Source organism: Carettochelys insculpta, chromosome 5 (assembly GCF_033958435.1).
Source record: "Carettochelys insculpta isolate YL-2023 chromosome 5, ASM3395843v1, whole genome shotgun sequence".
Taxonomy (NCBI): Eukaryota; Metazoa; Chordata; order Testudines; family Carettochelyidae; genus Carettochelys; species Carettochelys insculpta.
The window spans coordinates 127,472,984-127,500,833 of NC_134141.1; the positions used below are offsets into that span (position 1 = coordinate 127,472,984).

At 65.8% G+C, this 27,850-nt stretch overlaps 1 protein-coding gene across 2 annotated transcripts in view; it reads left to right on the top strand.

The window, feature by feature from the left end:
• The window catches only part of PHF24 (PHD finger protein 24), a 34,171-nt gene extending 23,413 nt beyond the window's left edge, over positions 1-10,758 (top strand). For both annotated transcript variants that reach the window (XM_074994443.1, XM_074994444.1), the window contains 5 exons: positions 3,169-3,247; positions 3,669-3,871; positions 6,988-7,154; positions 7,489-7,590; positions 10,251-10,758. In XM_074994443.1, the coding sequence (XP_074850544.1) occupies positions 3,169-3,247; positions 3,669-3,871; positions 6,988-7,154; positions 7,489-7,590; positions 10,251-10,350 (651 nt within the window). In that variant the 3' untranslated portion in view covers positions 10,351-10,758. The remainder of the gene's footprint in view (positions 1-3,168; positions 3,248-3,668; positions 3,872-6,987; positions 7,155-7,488; positions 7,591-10,250) is intronic.
• The last annotated feature ends 17,092 nt before the right edge of the window (positions 10,759-27,850 follow it).

Sequence of the window (27,850 nt, forward strand, 5' to 3'; positions counted from 1 at the left end):
CCGACGGTGCGGCCAGGCCCCTCCCCCCCGAGCCCTCCGACGGTGCAACCACCCCCGGCCCCTGGCCAGACCGTTCCATGTCCTATCACAGACTCCCAGGACGGGAAGGGACCTCAGGAGGTCATCTAGTCCAGCCCCCTGCCCAAAGCAGGATCAAACCCCACTAAGTCTTCCCAGCCAGGGCTGTGTCAAGCTGGGACTTAAGAACCTCTAGGGCTGGAGACATTGTCATTCCCCAGCCCGGACAGGCAGAATCATCCCCCTCCCCCTCCAAACCGCCACCCCAGCCATGTCACCCCCATCTCACGTCCGCCTGACGTCCCAGCCTGGCGGGAGTGCATTCCTTCGCACCAGGCCAGCCTCCCCCACGCCGCTCAGCTTAGCAGATGCCACCTGCCTGCCCACACTGTCCCCAGGCTTTGCTGGCACAGGAGCAGCTGGGTGGGTGCGTGTGAGGACGGCTGCCCTAGTGTAGACAGCACCCAGCGGCTGACCCGCCCCCTCAGTAGGGCAGCTCTGGAATCTCCCAGCAGCTGCACATCTGGTTCCCCTGCCCCGCGGTGGGCTGGAGGGCCAGTCCCAGACACTGAGGACCCTGGGCCTGCAGCTCCTCCCTGATCCCGAGCAGGGGTGCAGCCCAACGCTCGCGTACGCCCGCCGGGACCCATACAGCCCTGGTCACGGCACCTCTGAGTGCACCCCGGGGTGGGGCTGGGCAGGGCAGGGCGGGTCCCCCTGGAGCGGAGCAGCTGAGGCACGGGGAGACTGGGACCGGACCCAGCTTCCTGTGGTGCCAGAACAATGCTCCAACCAGCAGGTCCCTCAACCCCTGAGGTCCTCACAGGCAAACGGGCAGCGCCAGGCCTGGTGCCCTGGGTTACCCTGCACTGGCAACATCAGTGCGCACAAACAGCCCTACAATAACTCACCGCCGGCCCCTCCCCCGCGCTCCCTGCAGCCCTACAATACATACCAGCCGGCCCCTCCCCCGCGCTCCCTGCAGCCCTACAATAACACACCAGCCGGCCCCTCCCCCGCGCTCCCTGCAGCCCTACAATACATACCAGCCGGCCCCTCCCCCGCGCTCCCTGCAGCCCTACAATAACACACCAGCTGGCCCCTCCCCCACGCTCCCTGCAGCCCTACAATAACTCACCACCAGCCCCTCCCCTGCGCTCCCTGCAGCCCTACAATAACTCACCACCAGCCCCGCCCCCCGCGCTCCCTGCAGCCCTACAATAACACACCGCCGGCCCCCTCCCCTGCGCTCCCTGCAGCCCTACAATAAAACACCAGCCGGCCCCTCCCCCGCGCTCCCTGCAGCCCTACAATAACACACCAGCCGGCCCCTCCCCCGCGCTCCCTGCAGCCCTACAATACATACCAGCCGGCCCCTCCCCCGCGCTCCCTGCAGCCCTACAATAACTCACCGCCGGCCCCTCCCCCGCGCTCCCTGCAGCCCTACAATACATACCAGCCGGCCCCTCCCCCGCGCTCCCTGCAGCCCTACAATAACACACCAGCCGGCCCCTCCCCCGCGCTCCCTGCAGCCCTACAATACATACCAGCCGGCCCCTCCCCCGCGCTCCCTGCAGCCCTACAATAACACACCAGCCGGCCCCTCCCCCGCGCTCCCTGCAGCCCTACAATACATACCAGCCAGCCCCTCCCCCGCGCTCCCTGCAGCCCTACAATAACACACCAGCCGGCCCCTCCCCCACGCTCCCTGCAGCCCTACAATAACATACCAGCCGGCCCCTCCCCCACGCTCCCTGCAGCCCTACAATAACATACCAGCCGGCCCCTCCCCCACGCTCCCTGCAGCCCTACAATAACTCACCACCAGCCCCTCCCCCGCGCTCCCTGCAGCCCTACAATAACTCACCACCAGCCCCGCCCCCCGCGCTCCCTGCAGCCCTACAATAACACACCGCCGGCCCCCTCCCCTGCGCTCCCTGCAGCCCTACAATAAAACACCAGCCGGCCCCTCCCCCGCGCTCTCTGCAGCCCTACAATAACACACCGCCGGCCCCTCCCCCGCACTCTCTGCAGCCCTACAATAACACACCAGCCGGCCCCTCCCCCGCGCTCCCTGCAGCCCTACAGTAACACACCGCCGGCCGCTCCCTGCAGCCCTATAATAACATACCAGCCGGCCCCTCCTCCGCTCTCCCTGCAGCCCTACAATAAGACACCAGCCGCCCCCTCCCCCGCGCTCCCTGCATCCCTACAATAACACACCGCCGGCCCCTCCCCTGCGCTCCCTGCAGCCCTACAATAACACACCGCCGGCCGCTCTCTGCAGCCCTATAATAACATACCAGCCGGCCCCTCCTCCGCTCTCCCTGCAGCCCTACAATAAGACACCAGCCGCCCCCTCCCCCGCGCTCCCTGCATCCCTACAATAACACACCGCCGGCCCCTCCCCTGCGCTCCCTGCAGCCCTACAATAACACACCGCCGGCCGCTCTCTGCAGCCCTACAATAACACACCAGCCGGCCCCTCCCCCGCGCTCCCTGCATCCCTACAATAACACACCGCCAGCCCCTCCCCTGCGCTCCCTGCAGCCCTACAATAACACACCGCCGGCCCCTCCCCTGCGCTCCCTGCAGCCCTACAATAACACACTGCCGGCCGCTCCCTGCAGCCCTACAATAACACACGGCTGGCCGCTCCCCCGCGCTCCCTGCAGCCCTACAATAACACACCAGCCGGCCCCTCCCCTGCGCTCCCTGCAGCCCTACAATAACACACTGCCGGCCGCTCCCTGCAGCCCTACAATAACACACGGCTGGCCGCTCCCCCGCGCTCCCTGCAGCCCTACAATAACACACCAGCCGGCCCCTCCCCTGCGCTCCCTGCAGCCCTACAATAACACACTGCCGGCCGCTCCCTGCAGCCCTACAATAACACACGGCTGGCCGCTCCCCCGCGCTCCCTGCAGCCCTACAATAACACACCGCCGGCCCCTCCCCTGCACTCCCTGCAGTTACGCAGGGGCACGGCCAGGCAGGTGGTTCTCCACGTTTCCCCGCTTACACGCTTGGGAGGCACCAGCTGCTGCCGTGCCTGGGCCGGCGAAGTCCTGGGCGGGCTGCTGGGGATGGAGGTCTGGCAGCTGCTCTCCAGGGGCTGACGGTCCCCTGGGCGCGTCTCTCCTGTGGCAGGACAATCTCAACCTGCTGCTGACGGAGGAGGAGATGTACAGCCTGATGGAGACCTTCCAGCAATGCAAGATCATCCCCGGTGAGTGCTGCCCTGCCCGGGCCTGGGCCCAGCGCTCCCGATCCACTGCCCCCGAAGAGAGAAAAGCTCTACTACTGCTGCCAGCTGGTGGAGCTTCTCCCTTGAGCCAGCCACTGAGCCCCCGTCTGTGCTGCAGACACGTGGGCGCCTTATAGCATCCCGCGGGCAACCCAACCCCGGCAGCGCGCCCCCATCCTGAGAGCTCTGGCTCGGCAGGTCTGGGGAGCCAACTCTGCTGCTTGCTTATTCACCTGCTGGGACCTGCACTCGGGTTCTGTCTCTCCCTGGCCATGAGATGCCGCCTGGAGAGGATGCTTGCGATGTCAGCGGTGGGACGGCAGCACCAGCTCCTGTGGCTGGGCAGGGCAGGGCAGGGCAGGGCTCTCCCAGGGGCTGACGGGCGCCTGGCTTGGCCTTGCAGAGACCTGCCTGACGCTGGACAATTTCCTGCACTACAAGCACGTGGTGCACAAGCGGCACGTGGAGAAGCCAATGAGCGAGGAGCAGGAGGAGCAGGCTGCCCTGCAGTTCTCCGCGCTGGACCCCGACAAGAAGGGCCACGTCGAGTGGTCGGACTTCCTCTCCCACGAGTCCATCGTGCTGCTGCAGAGACTCCGCCCGCAGGTACCGAGACTCTCCCTTGGGCGAGAGAGCTGAGCACCGTGGGGCAGAGCTGTGGGGCAGGGCCAGGCACCCTCAGGGGAGTTCCAGAGGCCTAGGGGCATCCCTGGGGATCCCTGGACCATCACAGTGCCTCTCCCGAGCCCCAGGAGCTGTTTGTGCCTCTGCGTTGCTCCTTCTGCCTGGCTCAGAGGGTGTCTGCGCTGGGGGAAGACCGTGGCACGGTTGCTGTACCTTCTGGCATTGGATTTAGTGTGCCTAGTGAGGACGCGTTAAATGGAACTGTCAGGGCACCGCCAGGCACCCTGGTACTCCTGGCAGCCATGACGGGTAAGGGGAGTCAACGGGACAGTTTCTCCTGTAGACTTTCTGCTGTGGGGACGGTGGCAGAAATTCTCGCAGCTGGATTTGTGCATCTAAAACTAATTTTACCTCCTAGTGGAGACCTGGCCCCTGCGTCTCTCCATCCCCCTATCCACGTAGCCAGCCTCCAGCGTGCTCCCACGCCACAGAGCAGAGTGTGCCTCCCAGGCTGCTGCTAAGCGCACAAAGGGATCTCACAAAACGGAGCGGCTGCCCAGCCACCAAAATGAAGTTCAGTGTTGATAGTGCAAAGCACGACACCTTGGAAACCATAGTCCCAGCCGGGCCCTTGCCGCTCCAGTTCTCGGGAAACAGCCACGCCGTGCGCAGCAGCGAAGGGAGCCGTGGGGGATAAACGATGAGACCGAGAACGTCCTACTGCCTCGGGGTCCGTCCGCGGCAGGCCCACGTCGTGAATAGCGTGGGCAGACGTGCTCGTGCCGTCTCCCACTGGAGATCTTGGCGTGGGAGGGGTTCCAGAAAGGGCCACCCAGCGGGCGAGGGGGCAGAGGAGCGATTCCGGAGACGGGCACTGCTCAGTTTGGGGCTGTGACAGAGAGCTGTAAAATCACAACTGGCGTGGCGGGGTGAGCAAGGAAGGCTCGCCCGGTGCCATTACTAGCCATGGCAAGTACATCTTCCCACGGCGCTCCGTGGGGCCCTGCCAGGGGACGCTGGGAAGGCCAAAAGTATAAGTGGATTCAAGGGGGAATGAGAGAAGCTCCTTGAGGACGGGTCCATCCGTGGGGAGGACCCCCATGCTCATGAGTGGTAGGCTGGGGGGCCAAGCTCCCCAGCCTGTGGCCCCGCCCATACCCCACCCCTGCTCTGCCCAGGCCCCACCCCCTCCCCAATGTCTCCCTTTTCTCTCTGCACACCTGTTCTAGCCACCCCCCCACCCCGACTTCAAATGTAGCCAATGACAGTTGGGGCAAAAACCTTTTCTACAATGGCTTTGTAAAGACAGTGGAGCCTGTTTTCCACGGCAGGCCAGGCAGGGAAGTCTGGACACGCAGAAGGCACTTCATTTAAAGCACTGCACTTGAGAATACAAATTTTGGTCCTGGGTTTTTTTTTGATGTGCCCTGAAGTTTGCCTGAGATTCATTTGCAGCAACTGTGTAATAAGGGCAAGTCAGTTGTCCTGCTGAACACAACATTAAACGTCACAGAACGCATGGTACAGCCCTGCTGTGTTTCACATTTGCTTTCTGAGCATTTCTAAGCTGATTTTTATCTTTTAAACGAAGAATCATTCCACATTGCTAAACTCTCGGAAACAAAGCCATTATCTTCAATTTCCCAGTCAGAGCTGGTGTCTGGGTTCATAGCAGTTTGTTGTTCTTTGAGAAAGGGCACACTAATTTATTTGGTGTGATTTGCAGAACATGACATGTTCGTGATATTTGTATGTTTATGCTGAAATATGTTTGCAAAGATATGAGGCACACCAAAGACCTTTATACCTTAGCAAGGCCCTGATTTTGGTGGAGGGGCTCTTCAAACTCATTCAGAAGTAAAAGGGAAAGTCACAAAAAATCAAGACCCTGGTACTCGGCATAATGGGCGGTTCGAATAGGACAGGCAGACCCCTCAGAGAATGGGTAGATGATATAGTAGATTGGTGAGGAGCCAGTCTACAGAAACTAAGCCCCTCTGCACTGGACAGGGAAAGATGGAAGGAAATAGTGAGAGAGGCATCAGACACCAATGGGCGCGAAGCCCACGGTTATTGATGATGATGATGATGATGATCTGGAAGACTTGGGAAGCCAATGTGTCATTGAGCTCATGGTGATCTTCGGAAGAATTTCTTTAAACACTTGATGACTCTGAAGCTCCAGGCCCTAAAGACTAAAGCTGAACACTCAGATTGTGCGTCTCGATACCTCTTCAAGGATGTGTTTACAGATGCAATTTTGTAGTCTTCAGCCGCAAACTAATGCAATATTTAAAGCATTTAAATATTTTAAACCAAGCTGCCGCAGATGTAGCAATGCCCAGCTCTTTGTCAGAAATGGGGCTGGCCCACGCCTGTTAAGTGGTTTCTTTTCTACTCAAATGGCTCTTTCCCGGGTGCAAGTGTTATGCTAATAGGCCTGGCGAGCTGGAAGGCTTTTTGCTTTTAAGTTAACAGAGCCACTTTTGGGGGGATTATTTCCAAATAATGCTGCTGTGTCGACTAGCCCCCAGGACTGGACAACTGGGTGGCGGTGGGGATCTCTTGGTGATTCCCTGTCCTGGACGTCGCTTCAGGACACTGGGCCCTGGCAGAGGACAGGACCCTGGGCTGGATGGACCTTTGCTCACTGTTGTGTTCTCCTGTTCTTATGTCTTTGTCCCACGCGAGAGGCTGGTGGACAGAGTAAAAGGCGACCGCAGCAGCGAGCTAAGGAGCAGCTCCTTGTGCGCCAGGCCTGGGGGCCCAGAGTCCCAGGTTGAGCTACAGGGGCAGGTAGCAAGGCCCCGTCACTAGGGCAACCTCCCCTTGGCAGGTCCCAGCTCAGCCGTGCCCTCCCCTCCCTGCCCCACACCCTGCCGGAGGCCGGGGCTGTATTCCCACCTGCCCAGCCTAGGATGGCTGGAGTGGAACTGCCCAGGACGCCCCATGCTGCTGCCTGGGGCTGACGCTCTTGTGAGGACCTCAACCCCTCAGCTGGTGTCCCTGGGCATGGATTTGCCCCCTGCACCCACTCCGCCAAGCCTGGGAGCTCCTGCAAGCCCCCTGCCTGCCCCTCCCTTCTCTTCCTCCTGCAGAACTCCTTGCTGCGCCTCCTGACGGCCAAGGAGCGGGAGCGGGCGCGGGCCACCTTCCTGTCCCTCAGCCCGGACGGCCAGGGACTGGTGAGTGAGAGCGAATGCCGGCGAGCCCAGCGCACCTGGTTTCGGAAGCACCAGAAGGAGGCCCCATCCTGCAACGTCAGGTAACAGAGCCGGGCGGCCCAGCCAGGGAGAGGCCTTACCCAGAGCTGGGGAGTGGGGGGCAGCGGGAGGCCTCCCCCAGCCCAGACTCCTGGAGTTTGGGGGCCGATTCCACCCAGAACCTCTGCCCTGTCTCTCTTCATCTGGGGCAGAAGCACCACCCACATCCCCGTCCGCCACCGACTCCCCTCCGCTCCATGCTTCCCTGTCTCCTCCTGCCTGAGATGGGCACGGGGAGCCTGCACCTCCCCTCCCAACCCCGATGCCACCTGCCTGGTGCGGCAGCCCAGCTGCTCATGCAGCAGGCACCCAGAGAGATTCCCTTTCTCCTGGCAGCATCAGCCACGTGGGGCCCATGTCAGAGAGCAGCCCAGCCAGCAGCGGCAGCAGCAAGAGCCAGGAGAAGACCCTGCTGGCGGCAGAGCAGGAGGAACCCAGGTGAGCGGGGAAGTGGGAAGGGGTTGGCTGCAATCTCCGGCCTCTCACCTCTGCTGGGCACAGGCCCACTGGACTGCAACCAGCACAGCTGGTTCCCAGGCCCCCTCTGCCGCTGGGGGGAGGCATTGAAGGGGGCAGCGCAGCAGGGTGGGGCAGGGAAGCTGCCCCAGAGCGCGACGACCCCAAGTGTTTACCTCCTGTCCTCATAGCTAACCGGCTGCTCTGCGCGAGTCCTGCCTCTGGCGGGCAGGCGGGACCACCAATCCCGGCCCCGTTAGCACAGCCCTGCACACGCCCCAGGGCTGTTTTCCGGCTCCCCTCGGCCTGCGCTTCTCAGGGCTGAATCGCCTGTGCCACAGCTCCCTCGCTCCACGGGTGGGGGCGCGACACCCCCCAGCAAGTCCCTGGTGCACTTCTTTCCCTTACACACGCGCCCGCCCGCCCGCCTCCCAGAATGTGCGTAGCGCCCTGGGAGGGACACACTAAACTGAACGTGCAGGGCGCCTGCCCACCTGCCCCTGGGCGGGAGTACAGGAACGACGCCCTCCCGCATTGCAGCTGGTCCAGCGGAAGTCTGAATTAATGTAGGTCAGTTCCAGCTACACAAGTAACATAGCTGGAGGCAGCCTGCCGTAACTGGCCCTTAGCTCGGTGGCTCGAGCGTTGGCCTGCTAACCCCAGGGTGGTGAGTCCAGTCCTTGAGGGGCCATTTAGGGATCTGGGACAAATAGATTTGTAAGAAAGACAGACAGTGTCGGGGGTGGTGCTTGGTTCTGCCAGGAGAGAAGGGGACTGGACTTAACGACCTCCTGAGGGCACTGCCAGTTCTAGGAGATGTGTATCTCCTTATTTCTGCTGTCACATGACTTCTGCTGTAGTGCAGGCCTGCCCTTGCACATGGGGAAACTGAGGCATGGGATAGCACAGTGACTTGTCCAAAGTCACCCAGTTGGCAGGTAGCAAAACCAGGACTAGACCAGAGGTTGCCAGAGCTGCACTTCACCCAGGCAGAGCCGCAGGCCCCTTTTTGCAAGAGCAAGGGCATTTTCCAGGAAAACGTGTCTTCAGCAGCATTCTGGGAATCCTCAAAACGTGGCAGCTTGCTCAAGATGGCCTTTTACTCCAGCTAGAGCAGAGCCACGCTCCCTCAGCCCAGCCGTCCGCCTGGTGGTCTCTCCGCACCGCCCGCGGCAAAGAGCTTTACTGCTACAACCCACCCCAGAGGTGGCTGCATTTCGGGGGGAGGGGAGCAGCGCGGTCCCTTTGTATAGTCTGCAGTGCAGCTGGGGTGTGTGCAGCGTAAGGATGAAAGGCACTAGAGAGACAGGAGGCAGACGGTATAATTACCCCCCCACGCCCTCCATGCAGGCGTCTGGAGGAAGTGTTGTGTCTCCAGTTAACATTGCAGCGGGATTGTGGGAATTCCCCCGGGTGGGAAACGGTCTCATTAGGCTGCTGTGCTGTGTGCAGTATTTCACGCCCTTCCAAGCAGGCCAGCCTCCCCCTGCAGCCCCCCAGGGTCAGCGACAGGGGCTGTTCCCCAGGGAAGGAGGGCTCCCTGTCCCAGCTGGTAAGAGCACCGGGGCACAGGTGGGTTTGGGAGACTCCGTAGTGGAATCTGCCTGGGGGCTGATTTCTGCTGGTTTGACACGAACAGGCAGCCACGCTGCTCTGCCCTGGACAGAGGGAGCAGGGGCTAGTGGGGGCAGCAGGGAACAGCCCCTCAGGGCTCCTGGTGGCTAGTCCTGGCTCTGTCCCCGAGGTGCTGTGTGACCCCTGGCCCTTCCCTGCCCTCCGGGGCGGGGGGAGTCCATGTCTGCAAGGGCTGGGTGTTGCTCAGGGTGGGAGCCAGCCTTCCAACGGTGACAGCACAGCCCCAGGGCTCGGGTGCCGAAAGGTGTGGGCACAGCAGGGGGCAGGCGGGAGATGCGCCAGCTGCTGGGGTGCAAAATGCACCACTCTGTGTGTCTCACCATCTGCCAGCCCCCCTCACTGGGGGGCCCAAGAGCACTGCCCTGCGAGCCGCGTGGGCCAGCATCCCTAGACACTAAGCAGAGCTGTGCCTACCCCCAGGGCCAGCAGCCAGCCAGGGCCTCAGTGACAAGCACTGAGCAGCACTTAGCTGCCAGGCCCTGGGGGATCCTTGCGCCCACCCATCTCCCTCTCTGTTCTATCCCCCCAGCCAGGGTCCCTTAGCAGGGAGTCTTATTGGGGTCCCTCCACCCTGGCCAGCTGCGCCCCCTACAGCCCACCCAGCCCTGCACCCAGTGGTGGTGCCCGGCCGTCGCAGCCTGCCCACATGGACCCTGCCTCCAGTTCCTGTGGGTTCCTCACTGCGCCCGGCTTCTCTGCTGCTCCCAGCTTGCCAGGTGGCTGCAGCTTCCTGGGGGTCCTCCTTCGTGGGGTTTCCGTGCCCCCTCCGTGTGCAGGGGCAGGTGGCTGGGAAGTGCAGACCCAGCGTGGCAGGCTGTGACGAGGGGACCCCGCTGCCCCAATGCCCCCAGGGAGGTGGACCCCATGTGCCCGAGGTGGCACTGCATGCTGGGGCGGGCAGGGCCTGCGCCTGGCTGCCTGGTGCTCAGGCTGCGCTGGCCAGGAGCTGACCCAGGGCTGGGCTGGAGGCAGAGCCCTGCCCGCGCTAACCCCTCCGCTCTCCCCAGCAGGCTGGTTGACTGGCAGACCTTCCTGAAGGAGAACGTCCTCTACATCCTGGCCGCCCGCCCCAACAGCGCTGCCATCCACCTGAAGCCGCTGGCGTAGCCGCTGCCCAGCCAGGGCTCCCACCTGGGCCACGCGTGAGCGGGAGGCAGGCGGGGTGTAGCGCCCAGCCCTGGCCATTGTCCTCTGCACTCGCCCCGCTTGCAGCCGGGGGAGCACAGCGACTACTTCGCCGGCCGGGGGCGCTGCCCTCCCACCCGCCTGCCCGCCCAGGTCGCTCCCACCTCCTGCGTTCCAGCACACTTCCCATTGGCGGAGCCAGGAGCCAATCCTGTCCCACGCCCAGCCACCTCCCAGCTCGGTGGAGTCCTGGTTTCTCATTGGCTGAGAGCAAACTACACCCCCCCACCCCGACACCCGTGCCAGTTAGCAGACTTCTGATTGGTGGAGAGAGGACTGAACGCAAACTGGCCAGCAGTGTGCTGGCTTTTGATTGGCTGAGAGAGCCCACGCGAGCCCTGCTTAGGCAGCTGGCCGGCATGGGAGACCTGAGCCGTCGGTGTGGGTCGGGGGGCCGGGAGTGGCCCTGGGAGCTGCAGTCCGGCACTGGGCGTGGTGCACCCCATGGAGGGCAGAGGGAGATGTGCTGGCTGAGACAGGGTCGCCCTGCCACTGGCAACCTGGGCCAGGCATTGGCTCTGCTTGAGGGGGATCCTCCAACCCCCCAGAGCCTCTGGTTGTAGCCCCTGGCACTGTCCCAGCCTTCTCCAGCTGCTTGGTACCCCCCACCAGCAGGTGCACACACCGTCCGTTTTCACGGAGCCGCTCCAGGCTGGTGTCTGTCCAACACCCCCAGCCCTGCCCATGCCCCGGGCAGATGCCCCAGAGCTGTGAGCTACGGCACCCTGCAGCCACGTTACCCACTCCGCTCTGCACCTGTCTTGCAGAGCCGCCTGCAGGGCAGCTGGGCGTGGACGGGGCTGGGCTGCCACTCAGCCCAGCCCAGGGACAGCAGCTTGACCGCCATGGAGTGGCTCCTGCTCCCCACCCAGCTCCAGGGGACAAGGCAGGTCTGGTTCCCGTCCAAGCGCACGACAGGCCTGCCCGGGCTGGGAGGGCGGAGCGGAGGGCAGGGTGGTTTTGGGGCCACAGAGCAGAGTTGCCCAGCAGCCCCAGGTACTGGCACATGGGGAGCTGCGTTTCTCAGGCTGGGAAACCCCCAGCCCACCGCTGGAACAAGCCACAAAGAAGCCTGTGAGCAGCTCCACCTCCCACCCTCCTCCACTCTCCGGCTCCGGCCCAGGCCCTGCTCCACAAGCACCATCCCAAGAGCTGGGGGGTGTGGGCAGTAGTCCCTGGGCCGATTCCCCTCTGGTGCCCACCAGTGTCCCTGGGCCCAGGGCAGGGAGCGGGGCGGGTCCCCATGTCTCTGCAGCGAGGACATGGGGGGTGCTGCAGACGCCTGGCCGTTACCCTGCCCGGGCTGTGCACCGGGCTGTCCCTCTGGAAGAGGCACGCTAGCTCCCGGGCCAGTGCAGAGGGCCGCAGGTCAGACTGGGGATGGTCACCCTGCTGGCCTTGCCATGCTCGTGAGTTCTTACCCTCTCGCCGCTGTCAGACGCCAGGGCCCTGCCCAGCAGCGCAATTCTGCTCGTTCAGAGCCCTCCGTCCAGCTGCTTGGGAGCCCCAGCCAAATACCGCCCAGCCGTGACCCAGGCCCTCCTGCTCCCAAGCCCCAGCCATGAGCCAAAGAAGAGTCTCTTGCTGGTAGCAGTACAGGAGCTATGACACACAGCTGAGCAGCTCCAGTTCCACCCTCTAGGAGGCACCAGCTCCGCATGCCTTGCACAGGCACTGTGCGAGCATCCCCCAGTGGCGCTGCTCAGAACTGTCCCTGCAAAGGCAAGCCATTATCCCACCAGCGCGCCAGGCCCGCCAACGCCTGTGCCCAGCTTGAGCGCGGCCGCCGGGCCCAGCAGCCTCCCTCAGTGGGAGGGTGCAGCTTGCGGAAAGTGCGGCGCTGCGGCCCAGCCCACGCCCAGGGGCCTGGCTGGAGACAGTCGCTCACCAGGAGGGCTGCCCACACACCCACGTCTCCAAGCGGAAGCTGGCCGCGGACGCCACTGGCTACCTGACCCCCTAGCCCCGAGGCCAGCGGAAGGGCCTGGATCAGTCTGCAGCAGAGCACAGGGGGACCTGGCAGCCAGGCTGTGGCCAGGACTCAGAGACAGCACTGAACCCGCCAGACCTGAGCGATGAGAGCTCAGCAAGGGGTCACTGGCTCCCCTCGATGCCCCCGGGCAGTGCCCCCCCGCCTCAGTGCTGGGCAGAGCTGAGCTTGGCTCTTGCCCTGTCTGCGGGAGGCAAAGCAGGAGGTGGGAGTGACGGGGCCGCGGAGCCTGAGCTTGGCTACGTGAACCACCCCGAGCCCTTCTCGCGCCCCCCCAGAGCCAGCTGCCTGCGGGCCGAGTGGCTGCAGGCAATGCAGGCTCAGTACTGGAGCCGGGAACTAGGCCCCGGTTAAACCTAGCAGAGGTAAAATGCTGACCCCAGGCCTGACCTGCTTCCTGCCGTGCCAGCTACAGCCGCCACAGTGCTGCCCTCACCCTGCCGGCTCCGCAGGGCAGCGCCGAGCCGCTGGGGCCGGTGTCCACTGTCGCGTCCCGCAGGGTGGTGCGGTGCCGCACGGCTGGGTTAGCACTGCCTGGGCCCAGCTCGGGCCAGCCGAGCAAGGCGAGGGCACGGCACCAGTGAGGGTGCACAGCGTCGGCCCTGCTGTGATCACCCGGCGTCAGCGAGGCTCTGCTCACTGTAGGGCTGGCAGGATCGCTCTGCTCCTGGGCCGCCCCAGGCACTGCCGCTCTTCCTCCTTGTGACCAGTCCCTGGCTTGGGCACGGCCTGCTTTGAGAAGGCAGCCAGCCCTGCCATGCTTGCCCGTCCTGTTGTACCCTGCCTCGCCTGCTTACGCCCACCCTGCCCTACCTGCCCGACACCCCTGCTCACACCCTGCCTGACACACCCCGTGCTCACACCCTGCCCGACACCCCTGCTCACATGCTGCTTTGAGAAGGCAGCCAGCCCTGCCATGCTTGCCCTTCCTGTTGTACCCTGCCACGCCTGACTCGCCTGCTTACGCCCACCCTGCCCTACCTGCCCGACACCCCTGCTCACACCCTGCCTGACACACCCCGTGCTCACACCCTGCCCGACACCCCTGCTCACATGCTGCTTTGAGAAGGCAGCCAGCCCTGCCATGCTTGCCCTTCCTGTTGTACCCTGCCACGCCTGCTTACACCCACCCTGCCCTACCTGCCCGACACCCCTGCTCACACCCTGCCTGACACACCCCGTGCTCACACCCTGCCTGACACACCCCTGCTCACACCCTGCCTGACACACAACACACCCCGTGCTCACACCCTGCCTGACACGCCTGACACACCCACCCTGCCCTACCTGCCCGACACCCCTGCTCACACCCTGCCTGACACACATGACACACCCCATGCTCTCACCCTGCCCGACACCCCTGCTCACATGCTGCCTGCCATGCCTGACTCGCCTGCTTACACCCACCCTGCCCTACCTGCCCGACACCCCTGCTCACACCCTGCCTGCCCAAGGCCCCTGCTCACACCCTGCCTGACACACCCCGTGCTCACACCCTGCCCGACACCCCTGCTCACATGCTGCCTGCCATGCCTGACACACCCCTGCTCACACCCTGCCTGACACACGACACACCCCGTGCTCACACCCTGCCTGACACGCCTGACACACCCACCCTGCCCTACCTGCCCGACACCCCTGCTCACACCCTGCCTGCCCAAGACCCCTGCTCACACCCTACCTGACACACCCCGTGCTCACACCCTGCCCGACACCCCTGCTCACATGCTGCCTGCCATGCCTGACACACCCCTATTTACACCACACCCTGCCTGCCCCACACTCCCCTGCCCTGCTGCACTTGCCGTGCTCTGCCCTGCTTGCTGCCCCCACCACATCCTACCCCCATGCCAGTCACACCCTCCCCTGCTCTGCCACACCCTGCCCGACAATGCCTGCCTGCCTGCTGCCCTCTCCTGGTTCAGCCCAGCTGTTGGCTTCCGTGCCCCCTCCCTCGGCACAAGCCTGGCCTGTCACCGTCTCAGCAGCTGCCTTGTGCCCGGCGGGCCGGTGAAGGCAGGCAGGGGCACGCGAGGGCGGAGGATGGCAGCCGCTGTGTGGGAGAAGATGGGCGCAGGGTCTCCCCGACCAGGAGCTCAGTCTCTGTCGATGTGCGGTGCTCCTGCAGCCCCTCTTGGCACGCCAGCGCGCCCAGCCTCTGCCAGCGCGCCCAGCCTCTGCCACCGCGCCCAGCCTCTGCCAGCGCGCCCAGCCTCTGCCAGCGCGCCCAGCCTCTGCCACCGCACGCCTCTCGTGGCACCTTGGAGGAGGTGCCCCTCCACCGAAGCGGGAGCAGGTTGCACCCACCCTCCCGTCTTTGGAGGAGGTGCAGGTGATGAGACAGCAGCCCCCCCCCCGACCTCCGATCAAGGCAGAGCCTGGGCCCCATGGGCTCTGCCTGCCACAGCCCTGCGGGCAGGTGGAGTGGAGCCCCGGGCTGCATTGCAGAGCACCATGCGTCACGTTCGGCCCACAGGCGTCCCAGGAGCAGGGGCGTGATGCTGGCCAAGGCTGCTCCCCGCAGGTCCCGCTTTCAACGCGCCCATCCCCAGGGCAGCCCCTTTGGCCGCGGCGGGGCAGGGCAGGGGCCGTGAGAAGTGACGCGAGGCAGCTGCGGTGATCCACCTGGTGGGGGCACTCACCAGGCCTGGGACTGCAGCCTGGCCACGCCAGCCCTGCTCTCGTGCAGTCTGCAGCATGCGGCAGCCCCCAGCAGTAGCATGGGGGTAGGAGCAGTGCTCGCAGCTGGGCCAGAGCCGCCAGCATGGCCAGGCAAGGGCCAAGCCAGGAGCACGTGGCCAAGGGCACTGAGCCCTGCAGTGCCAGCAGCAGGAGGGTGCACTAAGGGAGGCCCATGGCTGGTGACTGCGGGGAGAGGAAGGCCTGGGGACCTGGGGTGGGTTCTCTCTGTGCCCGGAAAGAGGTAAGCAAAGGGAGTAGGTGCGCTGCCTCCCAGGGATGGACACGCGGGAGATCCTGCATCCGTACCCTCGTGGCTGCCCTGACGGACCGGGGCGATGCTCAGACTTCAGGCAGGGACGGTTGCTCTCCTGCAGGCCCCAGAGCTGTGGCAGCTGCCCTCGTCTCTAGCAGAGCTGGGCCTGGACACTGCACACCCCACCACGCATGCAGGCACGTGGCAGCTGCGTGGGTGAGCCCTGCAGGCTGCTTGGGGCGCAGCTGCCACTTGGTTCCCCAGCTGGCGTCACACATCTGTGGGGCTCCCCCCCCCAGCCCAGGCAGGGTGGAGGCTGCGGTCACAGGGGAACAGCCAGGTGGTTGCTGTGTTCCCCCTCCACCCTGGGGGGCTGCACAGCTTAAGGGGCCTGCTCCCCTGTGCCCAGGGTGAAGCCCAACCCATTGCCTGGGCAGCAGTTCACCCCCACTCTGTGTCGGTGCCAAGGACAGCAGCAGGCAGGGGAGCCTGGGCCTCGCCCCCGGCGGGGGGCCCTGCAGGAAGGGCAGGCAGGTTGCTGGGAGGGGCAGTGAGGTGTGATAAGGGCTGGGCAGCAACATGTCATTAAACAGCTGTGTCCAACCTTGCTAGGTCTGCTGGGCTCTGGCGCCGGTCGGTCCCCAGCCGCAGCTCGGCGAGTTGTCGGGTGCTGTGCCACTAGGGGCCCTGCTGGTCTGCCCCAGGGGTGCTGCCCAGTGCCTGGCCAACGTACCTCCTGCACTGGCAGTGCCTCGGGCAGGGGCCAGTGCTGCAGGGTCCCCCTCCAGTGCCAGGGGCTTGGGAGACAATTCAGGTTCCCCCACTCCCCAGGGCAGCTCCGTCCACCTGCTCTGAAGCCAGGGAACTTGCTGGGCCTTTGTCCTACATCCACCTCAGTGGCGTGGGCTTCGCAGCTCAGGCCTCAGCCTCTGGGGCCAAAGCCCAGAAGTGGGGGCCTCCTGCCCAGGCACTCTGCCTGCCCCCACCCCCCACCCATCCTTGGGGCATTGCCGAGAGCTGGGCAAGTTCAGGCAGGGCCCCCCAGCACTGTGCCTGGCAGGGCGGTGTCCAGCTTGGTTGCTGTAGTGACTGCCCCATCGTGGGCCACCCACCAAGGCACTTTTCCCTCATGGGGCATCTGCAGCACAGCAAGGCAAAGGGACTTGCCCAGGGTCACACAGGGAGGCTGTGGCACAGCAGGGCCTAGTACCCAAGTGTAATATCTAGGGGACAGCTGGGCACAGCTGAGAGAACCAATCCCAGGCAAATTGCCTAAAACCAGGCCACTGACCACCCAGGTTAGAGTCCCCTTCTCGCTGGAACCAAGCCAGCCCCAGAAGTGCTTCTGCCGCCCCCCCCCACCCCGGCCAGCCAGAAGCCACATGAGCAAAGCCACCAATTCGCCAGGTGGTCCCAATGCCCCACCCAGCCGCCTCCTGAGGTGAGGGGAATGAAAGCCCCTGGCACCCCCTAGACTCAGCTCTTCCTCGCACGGGTCCCATGCCCAGGAGTTGGACAGCTGATGGGCCGGCACAGGACGAGCCGAGGGCTGCAGGAGAGGCGTTACGTACATCGGTCGCTGTGACTGGCGCTGGCGCTCGGTGCTGCTGTGCGTGAGCGGCTCTGAGAGCACGGCTTGGTTCACAAGGCCTGAAGAACAACCTGGCACTGCCAGGAACACCCCTATAGTCACCCCTTCTCCCGCCCGCCCGCCCAGGGCCTGCTGGGGCCTTTCGCCATTGGCCGCATGCCAGATGACGAGGCCCACTCAGTTTCCATAAGCCGTGGGGTTCACATCTGGGCCTCTGCCCTGCCCGGGTGCCCCGGCTGGGGAGGCCGTCGCGCCTGCCATGGGGAATCCCGGCACTCGAGCAGTTCCAATGCAGCTACAGAGCCGATGGAACTGCATGCACACAGCACAGCCCGACTCACGGCTCACCAGCTTTCGTCAGCCGCCGCCCTTGGCCCCCCCGGCACAGGGTTTGGTGCCAGCTTAATACGCTGCTTGCAGAAATGGTTTTATACTTGTAAAGCTCCAGGGCTTCCTAGGCTGGGCCCTTGCCACTGGGCCATCCTGCCCCCCTGGGCCTGGGCCGGGCGTTCTGCACTGCTGGTGGCAGTAGTGGGGATGGGAGCTGAGGAAAGCTGGCAGGGGTCTCTCCAGCTCCACGCTCTTGCTCCCCAGGTGCTGGGCGCTCTGCCCAGTGTAGCCCCCACCCCGAGCCGTGACCCCTTGTGTCTGGCTCCGCAGACCAGCTGCTCTCCCCAGCGGCAGGGAACACCGGGCCTGCCAGGAGAGCAATCCCCCAGCCCAGGGCACGCCCAGCTGGTTACCGCCCTGTGGGGGCCATGGAGCAGGCAGGTGCAGCCTGGCTCGGTGGGGCCCCGCAGGTAGGCAGCGGGGAGGGGCAAGGCGAGGGGGGACACTGGCCTTTGCACTGGGTTACTCTGCAGGGGAAAGAGCATGGCGGAGAGTGGAGAGCTGGTGCTGTGGGACGCTGCCCCAGCCGAGCTCAGCATCTCTGCTCACAGCTGGCTCTGGGCTGGGGTTACGGGGACACGCGTCTCTGGTTCCCCCCACCCCGGTGACTGGGCCCGGAGACCAGCCAGCTGAGCCATGCAGGGGCTGGGTGAGGAGCCTGACCATGGGCACTGGCTATTAACAGACGTGTCACATCGGACACAGCAGCTCACAGGGGAGATCGTGTGCCCAGACTTCTCCCTGGCCCCCCCTACATCTGGCCAGGACTTCTCCGGGATGTGGGGGCAGCGAGCTTTCCCGGGCCAGACAGGCCTGGCCTGCATGTCCCCCCTTCAGCTGGTGCAGCTGCTGGAAATCCGCCCCCCCCACTGCCCTTGCAGGGTGACCATGTGGGCAAGGCGGACGTGCAGGCTCCGAGGCCAGTCTCTCACCGGTGCTGTTATGCTGTGGATCCTGGCGCCAGAAGTGGGTCTTTGCCCACAAAGCTGATGCACCAATAAATCTGTCGGTCTACAAGGTGCCGCAGGACTCCTCGCTGCTTCTGGGGATACCGACTAACGCAGCCACCCCATCCCCCGATACCTGTCACAGGAGTGAGCTGAGACCAGTCGGGCTCAGTACACGTAGCACCACCGGCTCTCAGAGGCTGATCCCACAGCCCCTGCTGATGGAGCTCACCCCCAGCAAGTCAAAGGTCTGGGGCCAAGGCCCTAGAGCCATTCAGTGCCCATTGCGCCGGGGGGGCTGGCTGGCGCAGGGAGGCGTGAGAGGGGGATGAGACAGCCAGATGCACAAATGGAAATCTCCAGGAGGAGCAGAGAGTTGCTTTACCTGGTCCCCGGCCCTGGTGCGACCCCCCTGGGAGGGGCTGGCCAGGCATGTGCCTCAGGGCAGAGCTGCGACGGAGCAGCTGCCAGCCCTGCCCTCCCCGCACCTCTGCAGGGACCAGGTGCTTGCTACCGATCGGGGCAGCCGGGCGGAAGGGCCCAGCCAGCTCCGGTCAGCACCACCGCCCAGGCGGCTGGCAGTGCACTCGGCAATGCCTGTCCTGGCCCGGCTGTGCACCCCGACGTGGCCAGCAGGCCTGGCTCCAAGCTGGGGGGGGCCATAGGACTCTGTGTGCTGCCCCCGCCTCGAGGGCCAGCTCTGCACTCCCATTGGCCAGGAACCACAGCCAATGAGAGCTGCGGAGGCAGTGCCTGTGGACGAGAGCAGAGTGTGGCACCTCCCAACCGCCCCCCAATCTAGGCGCTAGGCCTGCTGGCTGCTCCCGGCGGGCGGTGCGGAGCTGGAATGGGCAGGGACCTGCCATTGCCTGGCTGAGCTGCTGGCCGGGACCCACCCGCAGTAAAGCCAGAGAGCTGCCCAGACGGGAGTGGGGCGGGGGGTCCCCGAGTAGAGCAGGGCCTTGGCACAGCCGTAGGGCTCCTGCCGCACGCCCCGCTCCCAGGCCGGGGCTGGCAAACCCTGGTTTCCGTCTGTCCTTCGGGGCTGAGGGAGGAGAAGCTGCCCTGAGCCTCGGGTGCTGAGAGGGGGAGCCGGGCCCCAGCAATGAACGGAGAAGCCGGCGGGAGCACCTGGGGCAGGGCTGTGGGGTGGGACGGGAGGAGGCAGCAGCTGGGAGGGCACAGAGAAAGATCTGCAATACCCCCCGGGGCTACGCTGCGCCCCTCCAGCCCCCCCCCGGGGCTACGCTGCACCCCTCCAGCCACCCCCCGGGGCTACGCTGCGCCCCTCCAGCCACCCCCCGGGGCTACGCTGCGCCCCTCCAGCCACCCCAGGCCTACGCTGCGCCCCTCCAGCCACCCCCCGGGGCTACGCTGCGCCCCTCCAGCCACCCCAGGCCTACGCTGCACCCCTCCAGGCCCCCCCCAGGCCTACGCTGCACCCCTCCAGCCCCCCCCCCGGGGCTACGCTGCACCCCTCCAGGCCCCCCCCGGGGCTACGCTGCGCCCCTCCAGCCACCCCAGGGCTACGCTGCACCCCTCCAGCCCCCCCCCGGGGCTACGCTGCACCCCTCCAGGCCCCCCCCGGGGCTACGCTGCACCCCTCCAGCCACCCCAGGGCTACGCTGCACCCCTCCAGCCCCCCCCCAGGCCTACGCTGCGCCCCTCCAGCCCCCCCCCAGGCCTACGCTGCACCCCTCCAGGCCCCCCCCGGGGCTACGCTGCGCCCCTCCAGCCACCCCCCGGGGCTACGCTGCGCCCCTCCAGCCACCCCAGGCCTACGCTGCGCCCCTCCAGCCACCCCCCGGGGCTACGCTGCGCCCCTCCAGCCACCCCAGGCCTACGCTGCGCCCCTCCAGCCACCCCCCAGGGCTACGCTGCGCCCCTCCAGGCCCCCCCCCAGGCCTACGCTGCATCCCTCCAGGCCCCCCCCGGGGCTACGCTGCACCCCTCCAGGCCCCCCCCCAGGCCTACGCTGCGCCCCTCCAGCCACCCCCCAGGGCTACGCTGCGCCCCTCCAGGCCCCCCCCCCAGGCCTACGCTGCACCTCTCCAGCCCCCCCCCGGGCTACGCTGCACCCCTCCAGGCCCCCCCCCAGGCCTACGCTGCACCCCTCCAGCCCCCCCCCGGGCTACGCTGCACCCCTCCAGGCCCCCCCCCCGGGGCTATGCTGCACCTCTCCAGCCCCCCCCCGGGCTACGCTGCACCCCTCCAGGCCCCCCCCCAGGCCTACGCTGCACCCCTCCAGCCCCCCCCAGGGCTACGCTGCACCCCTCCAGCCCCCCCCCGGGGCTACGCTGCACCCCTCCAGCCCCCACAGGCCTACGCTGCACCCCTCCAGGCTCCCCCACAGGGCTACGCTGCACCCCTCCAGCCCCCACCCAGGGCTACGCTGCACCCCTCCAGGCTCCCCCCCCAGGCCTACGCTGCACCCCTCCAGGCCCCCTCCAGGCCCCCCCCAGGGCTACGCTGCACCCCTCCAGGCTCCCCCCCAGGGCTACGCTGCACCCCTCCAGCCCCCCCCAGGGCTACGCTGCACCCCTCCAGGCCCCCCCAGGCCTACGCTGCACCCCTCCAGGCCCCCCCCCAGGGCTACGCTGCACCCCTCCAGGCTCCCCCAGGCCTACGCTGCACCCCTCCAGGCCCCCCCCCAGGGCTACGCTGCACCCCTCCAGCCCCCCCCGGGCTACGCTGCACCCCTCCAGGCCCCCCCAGGCCTACGCTGCACCCCTCCAGGCTCCCCCCCAGGCCTACGCTGCACCCCTCCAGGCTCCCCCCCAGGGCTACGCTGCACCCGTCCAGGCCCCCCCCAGGGCTACGCTGCACCCCTCCAGCCCCCTTCCAGGCTCCCCCCCAGGGCTACGCTGCACCCCTCCAGGCCCCCCCCAGGGCTACGCTGCACCCCTCCAGCCCCCCCCGGGCTACGCTGCACCCCTCCAGGCTCCCCCCCAGGCCTACGCTGCACCCCTCCAGGCCCCCCCCAGGGCTACGCTGCACCCCTCCAGCCCCCCCGGGCTACGCTGCACCCCTCCAGGCCCCCCCAGGCCTACGCTGCACCCCTCCAGCCCCCCCAGGGCTACGCTGCACCCCTCCAGGCTCCCCCCCAGGGCTAGGCTGCACCCCTCCAGGCTCCCCCCCAGGGCTACGCTGCACCCCTCCAGCCCCCCCCAGGCCTACGCTGCACCCCTCCAGGCCCCCCCCAGGGCTATGCTGCACCCCTCCAGCCCCCCCCAGGCCTACGCTGCACCCCTCCAGGCCCCCCCCAGGGCTACGCTGCACCCCTCTAGCCCCACCCCCCAGGGCTACGCGGCACCCCTCCAGGCCCCCCCCAGGGCTATGCTGCACCTCTCCAGCCCCCCCCAGGGCTACGCTGCACCCCTCTAGCCCCACCCCCCAGGGCTACGCTGCACCCCTCCAGGCCCCCCCCAGGGCTATGCTGCACCTCTCCAGCCCCCCCAGGGCTACACTGCACCCCTCCAGCCCCCCTGGGCTAAGCTGCACCCCTCCAGCCCCCCTGGGCTAAGCTGCACCCCACCAGGCCCCCCCCAGGCCTATACTGCACCCCTCCAGCCCCCCCCGGGGCTACGCTGCACCCCTCTAGCCCCACCCCCCAGGGCTACGCTGCACCCCTCCAGCCCCCCCCCAGGGCTACGCTGCACCCCTCCAGGCTCCCATCCCTGCTGAGACAGCCTGTGAGTGCCACCTGCCGGGCTGCTCGTGACCTGGCCGGAGGGAGTGTGGCTGGCAGCTCCCAGGGTCAGCAGCTGCACAAGGGGAGTGGGTGGGTGTGACAGACATGTGGCACCAACTCCCACAAAGCCGCATCCCCCCCAGACACGTCCCAGCTGCTTCTCAGGCACCAGACAGGCCGTGGTTCCTTAGCAAGGGTCTTCCTGTCCCCTCTGGGTCTCTCCAGCGCCCATCACAGGGCAGCCGGCCTGGAGCCAGCCATCCACCCGGGCTGGTGGCATCGGAGCTCTGCTGGCAAGGGCGGGATAATCCCTGAGCTGGGTGCACCAGCCTCGGGCTCAGGGCAGGAGCTCAGGCCCAGCTGCTCTCTGGGCTCAGCAGATGCCCCTTGTCCTGTGGAGACCCGGTGAGCTGCACTGCAGCAGGTCCTGGCATGTACACGCCCTGCCCAGCCCAGCCCAGCCCTGGAGCCGGGGCATTGCATTGCATTGACCCTGAGCCAGCTACAGCATCCCGACTGCCCCTTGGGGCCTGACAACTGCACGCACATCCACAGGCAGCGCGGGGGTAACAACGGGCAGTGCCAGGGTAACAGCAGGCAGTGCTGGAGGTAATAGTGTACTGTGCCAGGGTCATAGCAGGCAGTGCCCGAGGTGACGGGGCAGCGCCAGATAGAATAGCGCACAGTGCCAGGGTCGTAGCAGGCAGTGCCGGAGGTAACAGTGTACCATGCCCGGGTGACAGCAGGCAGTGCCAGAGGTAACAGTGTACCATGCCCGGGTGACAGCAGGCGGTGCCGGAGGTGGCAGCGTGCCATGCCCGGGTGACAGCAGGCAGTGCCGGAGGTAACAGCGTGCCATGCCCGGGTGACAGCAGGCGGTGCCAGAGGTAACAGCGTGCCATGCCCGGGTGACAGCAGGCAGTGCCGGAGGTAACAGCGTGCCATGCCCGGGTGACAGCAGGCAGTGCCGGAGGTAACAGCGTGCCATGCCCAGGTGACAGCAGGCGGTGCCGGAGGTAATAGTGTGCCATGCCCGGGTGACAGCAGGCAGTGCCAGAGGTAATAGTGTGCCATGCCCTGGTGACAGCAGGCAGTGCTGGAGGTAACAGCGTGCCATGCCCGGGTGACAGCAGGCAGTGCCAGAGGTAATAGTGTGCCATGCCCAGGTGACAGCAGGCAGTGCCAGAGGTAATAGTGTGCCATGCCCTGGTGACAGCAGGCGGTGCCGGAGGTAACAGCGTGCCATGCCCGGGTGACAGCAGGCAGTGCCGGAGGTAAGAGCGTGCCATGCCCGGGTGACAGCAGGCAGTGCCAGAGGTAATAGTGTGCCATGCCCTGGTGACAGCAGGCGGTGCCAGAGGTAACAGCGTGCCATGCCCGGGTGACAGCAGGCAGTGCCGGAGGTAACAGCGTGCCATGCCCGGGTGACAGCAGGCAGTGCCGGAGGTAACAGCGTGCCATGCCCAGGTGACAGCAGGCGGTGCCGGAGGTAATAGTGTGCCATGCCCGGGTGACAGCAGGCAGTGCCAGAGGTAATAGTGTGCCATGCCCTGGTGACAGCAGGCAGTGCTGGAGGTAACAGCGTGCCATGCCCGGGTGACAGCAGGCAGTGCCAGAGGTAATAGTGTGCCATGCCCAGGTGACAGCAGGCAGTGCCAGAGGTAATAGTGTGCCATGCCCTGGTGACAGCAGGCGGTGCCGGAGGTAACAGCGTGCCATGCCCGGGTGACAGCAGGCAGTGCCGGAGGTAAGAGCGTGCCATGCCCGGGTGACAGCAGGCAGTGCCAGAGGTAATAGTGTGCCATGCCCTGGTGACAGCAGGCAGTGCCGGAGGTAACAGCGTGCCATGCCCAGGTGACAGCAGGCGGTGCTGGAGGTGGCAGCATGCCATGCCCGGGTGACAGCAGGCAGTGCCAGAGGTAATAGTGTGCCATGCCCGGGTGACAGCAGGCAGTGCTGGAGGTGGCAGCGTGCCATGCCCGGGTGAGAGCAGGCAGTGCTGGAGGTGGCAGCGTGCCATGCCCGGGTGACAGCAGGCAGTGCCGGAGGTAATAGTGTGCCATGCCCGGGTGACAGCAGGCAGTGCCGGAGGTAACAGCGTGCCATGCCCTGGTGACAGCAGGCAGTGCCAGAGGTAATAATGTGCCATGCCCGGGTGACAGCAGGCAGTGCTGGAGGTGGCAGCGTGCCATGCCCTGGTGACAGCAGGCAGTGCCAGAGGTAATAGTGTGCCATGCCCAGGTGACAGCAGGCGGTGCTGGAGGTGGCAGCGTGCCATGCCCGGGTGACAGCAGGCAGCGCCAGAGGTAATAGTGTGCCATGCCCGGGTGACAGCAGGCAGTGCCGGAGGTGGCAGCGTGCCATGCCCGGGTGACAGCAGGCAGTGCCAAAGGTAAAAGTGTGCCATGCCCAGGTGACAGCAGGCAGTGCTGGAGGTGGCAGCGTGCCATGCCCGGGTGACAGCAGGCAGTGCCGGAGGTGACAGCGTGCCATGCCCGGGTGACAGCAGACAGTGCCAGAGGTAACAGCGTGTCATGCCCAGGTGACAGCAGGCAGTGCCAGAGGTAACAGCGTGTCATGCCCAGGTGACAGCAGGCGGTGCTGGAGGTGGCAGCGTGCCATGCCCTGGTGACAGCAGGCAGTGCCAGAGGTAATAGTGTGCCATGCCCGGGTGATAGCAGGCAGCGCCAGAGGTAATAGTGTGCCATGCCCGGGTGACAGCAGGCAGTGCCGGAGGTGGCAGCATGCCATGCCCGGGTGACAGCAGGCAGTGCCAGAGGTAATAGTGTGCCATGCCCTGGGTGACAGCAGGCAGTGCCAGAGGTGGCAGCATGCCATGCCCGGGTGACAGCAGGCAGTGCCAGAGGTAATAGTGTGCCATGCCCGGGTGACAGCAGGCAGTGCCGGAGGTGGCAGCATGCCATGCCCGGGTGACAGCAGGCAGTGCCGGAGGTGGCAGCATGCCATTCCCGGGTGACAGCAGGCAGTGCCAGAGGTAATAGTGTGCCATGCCCGGGTGACAGCAGGCAGTGCTGGAGGTGGCAGCGTGCCATGCCCGGGTGACAGCAGGCAGTGCCAGAGGTAATAGTGTGCCATGCCCGGGTGACAGCAGGCGGTGCTGGAGGTGGCAGCGTGCCATGCCCTGGTGACAGCAGGCAGTGCCAAAGGTAATAGTGTGCCATGCCCGGGTGACAGCAGGCAGTGCTGGAGGTGGCAGCGTGCCATGCCCGGGTGACAGCAGGCAGTGCCAGAGGTAATAGTGTGCCATGCCCTGGGTGACAGCAGGCGGTGCTGGAGGTGGCAGCGTGCCATGCCCTGGTGACAGCAGGCAGTGCCAGAGGTAATAGTGTGCCATGCCCTGGGTGACAGCAGGCGGTGCTGGAGGTGGCAGCGTGCCATGCCCTGGTGACAGCAGGCAGTGCCAGAGGTAATAGTGTGCCATGCCCGGGTGATAGCAGGCAGCGCCAGAGGTAATAGTGTGCCATGCCCGGGTGACAGCAGGCAGTGCCGGAGGTGGCAGCATGCCATGCCCGGGTGACAGCAGGCAGTGCCAGAGGTAATAGTGTGCCATGCCCGGGTGACAGCAGGCAGTGCCGGAGGTGGCATCATGCCATGCCCGGGTGACAGCAGGCAGTGCCGGAGGTGGCAGCATGCCATGCCCGGGTGACAGCAGGCAGTGCTGGAGGTGGCAGCGTGCCATGCCCGGGTGACAGCAGGCAGTGCCAGAGGTAATAGTGTGCCATGCCCGGGTGACAGCAGGCAGTGCTGGAGGTGGCAGCGTGCCATGCCCGGGTGACAGCAGGCAGTGCCAGAGGTAATAGTGTGCCATGCCCGGGTGACAGCAGGCGGTGCTGGAGGTGGCAGCGTGCCATGCCCTGGTGACAGCAGGCAGTGCCAGAGGTAATAGTGTGCCATGCCCTGGGTGACAGCGGGCGGTGCTGGAGGTGGCAGCGTGCCATGCCCGGGTGACAGCAGGCAGCGCCAGAGGTAATAGTGTGCCATGCCCGGGTGACAGCAGGCGGTGCCGGAGGTGGCAGCGTGCCATGCCCGGGTGACAGCAGGCAGTGCCAGAGGTAATAGTGTGCCATGCCCGGGTGACAGCAGGCGGTGCCGGAGGTGACAGTCCATGTTCCCTGGCCGCTGCACTCTGAGATGGTAGCTGAAGTGGGCTCCCAAGGCAGACCCTGCCAGGCTGTCTGGCCGTAGGAACACACCACCAGTCACAGTGGGTCAGAGCAAAGGTCCACCCAGCCCAGGTGCCCCAGAGGGAGTGAACAGAGCAGGGAATCAACCAGTGACCCAGCCCCCGTCATCCACGGCCCTGGGCCCCTGCACCAGCCCAGCCGTCAGGGCCCAGGGTGGGACCCTCGCGGTCCCCAAGCACTGCCTGGCCCAGTCTGGCTGCAGAGCTGTTTAGGAGGAGGGCAGCGGGCGCACCCCCACCAGCCACGCAGCCCTGCTGCAGGCAGGCTCCCCCAGCAGCCGTGGCGCCACCACTCTGGGGCTGCACCACTCCTGGGCTGGGCCAGACTGCTGGCTCCCTTGCCTGGTGCGGGAGCAGGAGGGGAGGATATTGTGGGCCCTGGCCTCACCCACCCGCCTCCCTCTGCTCTGCGTCCTGGGCCTGGGGCCCCCAGCTGCGTGTTGGACCATGGCTGGCCACAGAGTGTCAGTGCTGCGCCGTGGCTGGGGAGCCGCTCCTCGCCAGCTCCGGCACCACGCACAGGGAAGCCCACAGTGCCCAGGCCTGGGGCCCCCGGGAATGGTGGCAGCAAGGCCCAGGCCCGCAGGGCGCCGAGGAGGCCGTGCCATAGGGGGCTGAGTGAACCGCCTGCAGGCCTGGACCGACCCCCTGCGCTCCCCACGGCCGCCCCACGGCCGCCCCTCCTGGTCACACGCCCTGATGGGAGGGAGCCACGTGCTGGGGACACACACAGCAGGTGCCAAGTGGGCTCAGGGCCTGGCACTGCAGCACATCCGGCAGCCCAAGTTTGCCTGGCAGGAGGGTCTCTGGGCCGAACTGTTGCTCCCGACAGGGGCTAGCAGGGGAGTGAGGGTCGCTGACTCAGACCCAGCCTGGGCTAGGAACAGGGACAATCAGGAAACTTTTTGAGGCCCTCAGAGGCATTTCAGCCCAGATCCCTGAGAATGGAGACCGGGGGGGACCTGCCAGCTCTTATGCCACTGATCTGTCCCCTAGCGGGACCCTGACCCTTATTTTATGGGGTGTCCCTGGAGCTGTAACCCTGCCTCGGGGTGTTGCTGGCTGCGCGGTGACTGGCGGTCAGCAGGACAGTACGTGCGAGAGACGCACACAAGCTGCTCAGGGTCATGTTCATTACAACATGGCACTGGCCCAGCTCGCCGGTGATTGTCCCACGTGCCCACCCCGCAGGTGTCTGCCTCACAAGCCCAGCTGGCTACAGGCCATATGCACCCTGGGGCAGCCTCCTCAGAGGCCTGGCACTGGGGGCTCCTCCTGCAGCTCCCAGGGACACGTCGGAAACCCCCAGCTGAGATGGACACACTCCGAGCGATGGCCTCAAAACCTTCCTGTGACCCAGCCCCTTCGCACAGGTGCGGGTCACAGCGTTTTCCAAGATTGTGACTTCTCAGCCCCAGTTAGGACAGAACTTGTGTTCATTTATTTACTGAAGTATCAGAAATTCCAGCCGGGGGTCTGCGATTCAGCATTGTTACAGGCTGGGGACCGACTGGCTCAGCAGCAGTACGATGGAAAGGGATGTAGGGGTTATGGTGGATGAAAGCCTGGATATGAGTAAACAGTGTGCCCTTGTAGCCAAGAAGGCTAACGGCTTACTGGGGAGCATTTCGAGCAGGTCTAGAGAAGTGGTTGTTCCCCTCTATGTGGCACTGG